Source organism: Mandrillus leucophaeus, unplaced genomic scaffold, assembly GCF_000951045.1.
Source record: "Mandrillus leucophaeus isolate KB7577 unplaced genomic scaffold, Mleu.le_1.0 Scaffold577, whole genome shotgun sequence".
Classification (NCBI taxonomy): Eukaryota; Metazoa; Chordata; class Mammalia; order Primates; family Cercopithecidae; genus Mandrillus; species Mandrillus leucophaeus.
This window is the reverse complement of record NW_012106219.1, coordinates 704413-710487: the sequence shown is the minus strand read 5'-3', so window position 1 is coordinate 710487 and position 6075 is coordinate 704413. Positions and strand designations below refer to the sequence as shown.

Below are 6075 nucleotides of genomic sequence, written 5' to 3'. Positions count from 1 at the left end.
GGAAGGAAAACAACTCAAACATAATGCTTATGCTGCTTTGTGACTGTGAGTAATAAGGCCCCTTGTCTCTGACCCAGGAGTCTCATGTCGTCTGACAACATCCATGATACAGTAACAGGCTAACGAATCAGCTTACAAGTAGGATGAAATGAAATCCCACAGCTGGCAGAAACAGCCTGAATTACGTTAGGTGCACCTGCTCTGTGGCACTTGTACCCCTCCTGTTATGACACTGAGCACCTTTTATTGTAATTGCTTATTTAATTCCTTTATTCCCCACCAGGCTGGAAGTTATGGAAAGAAAGGGCTATTGCATTTCCTTTGCCTAGAAAAGTGCTTGGCATATAGTAGGTTTTTCTCAAATATTTATAGGAGTGAATAAATGGATATAGTCTGTTTAAGAGTACATAATAAACCTGTTCCCCAGGAGGAAAGGGTTTTAAAAGGTAGGCAGAGTAACTGCCTTCATGTGTCCTTGAATATTCCACCCTCTCCTCTGGGGCAAAGCAAGCTCCTTGCTGCACTGACCCCTCCCTTCACAGACTTCACTGAGGGCAGGGAGGAGACATAGTAAAATGACGCCGCCTCTACTACACAATGGTCTGGGGGGCCGCAGCATCTCTTCCTCATGATGATGTGATGGAGTTTCCCTGCCCCGACCTGCTTGTTTCAGTGTATGGTCCTGGTGTGGATGTTCCTTCAATTTCCACATCTCATGGGCATTGGTGGAAAGGAAATCAAGGCCATGCCTGCAGAGGTCCCCCTTGGTTTCCTGAGGTCCACAGGTGTGGATGAGAAACATCTGTCCAGGAAACCAGCCTGCCCGAATCCCCAGAGTGAAGACACTCGAGCAGAAGAGAGGACAGCTCCTCAGCGTTACTCTGGCCCGTGATGAAATTCTCAGGGTTTGTGGAGCAATTAATTGCTTCATATACCTGCGGGGCCGAGGTTCTTCAGAATGAGGCAGGTCACGTCTACAAATTCTTAACCCTTTTGGAATCCAGGCGCTCACCACTTCTGGTAGGGATAACACATCTTCCTCTGAAGGAAGGAACCAGTAGTTCTTGCGGGGAGAAGAGGGCCGTGGGACTGATTTGACTGTTCTCCCAGAGAGCAGGTTCTCCATTTGCCTATTGGGAAAGAGAGGTGGACACAGGTCAAAGATATCATGTCCTCTCCTCTCACCTTTCCTTCTCCCTTCCCTTCCTCCTTCTAAGACACAAATGGAAATAGTATATTAGCTATGACCATGAATATTGTATTTACTAGTGATTTTTACTTACAAGACTGATACAAGAGGATGTAATATCCTTTTATTTCTTTCAAAGCCCTGCATGGGAGTTAACCTAAAGGAAGAAGCTGAGACACAAAATACAATTTTAAGGAGTTAACTTGAGTCACAGTGAGGACAGTGGCCTGGGAAACACTTCCAAGTTGTCTTGGAAGTGCTCCCTTATGTATTTGTTACAGGCAGGGTCTTTTTTTTTTTTTTTTTTTGGTTTGTTTTTTGAGACACGGTCTCACGCCATCACCCAGACTGGTGTGCAGTGGCACGATCATGGCTAACTGCAGCCTTGGCCTGCTGGCCTCAAGCAACTCTCCCATCTCAGCCTCCCAAGTAGCTGGGATTACAGGTACATGCCACCATGCCTGGCTAATTTTTAAATTTTTCATAGAGACAAGGTCTCCCTGTATTGCCCAGGCTGGTCTTGAACTTCCAGGCTCAAGTGATCCTCTTGCCTCAGCCTCCCAAAATACTGGGATTACAGGCATGAGCCCCGACACCTGACCACAAGCAGATTTCTAAAGGCAAAAGAAAACAAGGATTAGTCTGATACAAAGTTGTTTGACAGAAATTCTCATGGGCTTACAGACGTAATATTGATTCGTGATTGGCTATACCTTGTTGAGCTATAGGGTAAGAGTTATGGTATCTAGCATATGGCATTGTTAGGTTCATGTATGGCCACTTGGTGTCAGTCAGTCTTGAGCCCACATAGCAAGTGGCTTCAAGAGGTGATTACTTAGCTCAAGGCGGGGAGTGAGGCGTAATTGCTGTCACATTTCAATGCCTCTTTGGGCCTGATAATTAAAAATGGTTCACGTTCTTCAGGTAAAGTTTCTTTTCTTTCTCAATGATATTTTGTTTGTTTGTTTTTAACTCAACAAACGTGTATTGAGCCTGTCCAGGGCCAGTCTGGGCCAGTCCAGAGAGTGAGAATAGCAGAGTTGGTGAGTTAAGAACACAGGTTTCTAGTTCAACAGACCTTGACTCAATCCCATCCTGTCTTATTCGTGGTGGGACCTTTGCATCTCCATGGGAGGATACTGGGTGGAGGCCTCTGTATTCCTCCTCTGCCTGTCTCCAGGCTTAGCAGCAGCCAGAGAGCCTGTTCTCTGGAAACGCTCCCTGCCACACTTGTTCCTGATGCCAAGATCTCTTTACAGGAAGCATAAGCCTTTATTTTAGTTCAAATGAAACAAATACTCAAATGCCCTGGTGGCAGCAGTTAACACCCACAAGTTAAAACTTGCCTGAAGACAATTTCTGCAGCCAGAAATAACTTGCAGACACTTAGCTGGGGGTAGGAGCTGAACACCACAAGGAGGAGACACAAGGTTGGAAAAGAGGAATTGAGAGCCTCAGAGTCAAAATTCATTACTTCATGCTTTTTCTTTCAACCTGATCTCCCTTTCCTTTCTTATTTTGAGAGCAAGTTTCAATTCCTGATACAGCTGAATTCACCTGGAAGTATGGATAATTTGTCTCCGTACTTAACCTGCGCTTTAAGTGTAGAATTTTGGCCATTTATTTAAGGCCTGGCAGGAATTTACTAACTGTAAGAAAATCATGTGACTTTCTTAGTGAAATGGCATCAGAAGATTTCCGGGGGCCAAAGAGCACCGTAACCAGGTGTAGCTGGAGTCAGGCCATTTTGTGTCAGCCGGTGCCAAAGTCCTTCCAGGTGGTGGCTGCTCTTTCTAAGGACTGTTTGAACTTGGAGCAATCTGATCAAGCGGGGTTTTAGGGTTTCAGGAATGCTGGTGAGCCATGTCTTGCATGTTTAACCCAAAGTTTCCCTGGAGTTGGAGACTGCTCTACTTTCCATTCATCATACAGTTTTTGGGCACTCGCTTGTTGGTGCTGGGCCCCATGTTAGACTCCGGAAAGAAAGATAATTGTTTAGAAAAGGAAAAAAATGCTGTTTCCGCCCTGGAAAAATGTGCCTGACACAGAGGCCTTTTGTGTTTCTGTTCTGGTCAAATAGTAACTCTCTCCTTGAGGCCACAAATGCTGAAGCTTAGGATTAGCTGTGTGATAGCACAACAGGGTGACTGTAGTCAATAATAATTTAATTGTACATTTAAAAATAACTAAAACAGTATAGTTGGATGGTTTGTAACACAAAGGATACATGCTTGAGGGGATGGATACCCTACTTTCCATGATGTGATTATTATGCATTACATGCTTGTACCCAAATATCTCATGTACCCCACAAATATATAGACCTACTATGTACCCACAAAAATTAAAAATTAAAAAAAAAATTGTCACAAGACAGGAGAGATAAGTTAGCCTAAAAAGAGCTTGTTTAAAAAACAAAAAATCCTTTCTTTACAGTCGAATAATATTTTAGCGATGCTGCCCTCTGCAGAGTAAAACTAGGATCACAACTCTAGGTGGTTAAATGAACTTCCCAACACTGGTTAATTTGAAGAGAACTGGAAGATTCAGTGGTCTTCCAGATTTTCTCACATCCCCCCACAAAACAATTGTGAATAATCATGTGCCTCCTTGCATGTTTTTAAGTTGACATCTAAATTTGCCTCATCAGGTTAATAGTTGCAAAGGATGTTCTTTCCCACACATTTTCTGAGCTTCAAATAGTTGCAGATTGAGTATATCCAGTTTAGTTTATGAAAAACACCTTCTGTATCACCTGGTGGGCAAAGCCAGCCCTCATTGTCAAACCAATCAGCTAACTTTGAATTGCTTTCTGACAGAAAAATAGTTTACTTGACTGTATTAATCATGCTGCTGATAAAGACTTATCCGAGACTGGGTAATTTATAAAGAAAAGGAGGTTTAATGGACTCACAGTCCACATGGCTGGAGAGGCCTTGTAATCATGGTGGAAGATGAAGGAAGAGCAATGGGACGTCTTACATGGCAGCAGACAAGAGAGAAACAGAGTCAAGCGAAAGGGGAAACTCCGTATAAAACCATCATGTTGTGAGACTTATTCATTACCATGAGAACAGTATGTGGGAAACCGCCCCCATGATTCAATGATCTCCCACTGGCACCCTCCCACAACACGTGGGAATTATGGAAGCTACAATTCAAGATGAGATTTGGGTGGAGACACAGCCAAAGCATATCACTGACTGACTTAAATTCAACAGAACTGTGCTTTGGAGGACATCGTTGCACTGCTGACTTTTAACACTGAGGCAGGTGACTAGATAGAGCTGGTGCAGGTGACCCAGTCATTGCCCCTTTAGGGGTGCCTTCTGAGAAAGCAAAAGGAGTTTTACTTTCATGGGACTCTCCTGTCTTAGCTGTAAATTTTCTTATTGTCCCATTGTTTGGTGCAAGTTCTTTTTTTTTTTTTGAGACGAAGTTTCGCTCTTGTTGCCCAGGCTGGAGTGCAATGGCATGATGTTGGCTCACCACAACCTCCACCTCCCAGGTTCAAGTGATTCCCCTGCCTCAGCCTCCCGAGTAGCTGGGATTACGGGCTTGTGCCACCACGCCTGGCTAACTTTGTATTTTTAGTAGGGACTGGGTTTCTCCATGTTGGTCAGGCTGGTCTTGAACTCCCGACCTCAGGTGATCCACCCGCCTCGGCCTCCCAAAGTGCTGGGATTACCAGGACAGTGTATTATAATAAGTTTCAGGATGGTAAAAGGTGTATGTCTTCTCTTGTAAACAGAGAGAAGGGAGATTGTGAAAGGTACAAGAGGCAGGGGAGCAGCCCACTGAGCTGCCCCAGGAACTTCCCTGACAGTCAGTTTTAAGGAGGACATGCAGAGGTTGAGGATGTGGAACACACATCCCGTCTAAGGGTGACATTCTTCAGTTTGTGGACAGCTGGCCTAATTCACTGGAGGAGGAACACAGCTCCCCTGGGACCATGCTCTGGCCACAGACCGGGGTGCAAGAGGTCATTTATATTCAGGGTAGCTCTTCTTATCTCTCCACTCTTGCTCTGGTCTTTAACAGCTTTCCTTCAGGGGCATGTAAAGGGCATGGCTGTGACATGCCTGTGTCATGCTTTTTAAAGAGTAGTCCTCCTGGAAAATAACTCTTCCTTCTCTAGGTCTGGAAGATGACTTTGGCCCCCAGGAGCTGTTTAGCAAAAGCTGAATGCCAGTTTACAGCAGCTGTCTGTTCATACAGACAGGTCAAGAAGTTTCCTGTCTGGTGGGTGGCTGGACAAAGTGCCTAGGGTGGATGAAGATAGTTACACCATAGGGCCTGGGTGACAGGGAGACGCTAAGATGACTCAGTATCTGCTGAGGAGCACCTTGAAAGTCAGACCAGGATATTTTAGGTCCTGCACCACCTGACCACTGCCTGTTGATAGAACCTGCTTCCCTCTTTGCACCATATCTGACTTGCCTTGACTTTCACCTTTGTCAAAATGGGAATCTTTTTAAAGCTGTAATACTATTTCCTGATTACTCCTTCCTCTTCACTCCTCTAACATTCTGTACTTACCAAGTCTCCTTCTGTTGCCCAAGCTGGAGTGCAGTGGCATAATCTCAGCTCATTGCAACCTCTGCCTCCTGGGTTCAAGCGATTCTCCTGTCTCAGCCTCCCAAGTAACTGGCATTACAGGCTCGTGCCACCACCTCAGCTAATTTTTTGTATTTTTAGTAGAGACAGGGTTTCACCATGTTGGCTAGGCTCGACCTGAACTCCTGACCTCAAGCGATCCACTCACCTTAGCCTCCCAAAGTGCTGGGATTACAGCTGAGAGCCACCACACCTAGCCAACATTCTGTACTTTTTAAGGGCATGTCTTGTGGTTTACCTTGTGTTATAATTCTTTAACTATATGTCTC

At 44.9% G+C, this 6075-nt stretch overlaps 1 protein-coding gene across 1 annotated transcript; it reads right to left on the bottom strand.

The window, feature by feature from the left end:
- Nucleotides 1-252: 252 nt before the first annotated feature.
- Nucleotides 253-2660, bottom strand: LOC105552848. The gene is made up of 2 exons (XM_011998625.1): nucleotides 2536-2660; nucleotides 253-1130 (listed from the first exon to the last, which is right to left on the bottom strand). The coding sequence occupies exons 1-2, from the start codon at nucleotides 2658-2660 to the stop codon at nucleotides 440-442; spliced, it is 816 nt and encodes a 271-aa protein (XP_011854015.1). The 3' UTR covers nucleotides 253-439.
- Nucleotides 2661-6075: the final 3415 nt, after the last annotated feature.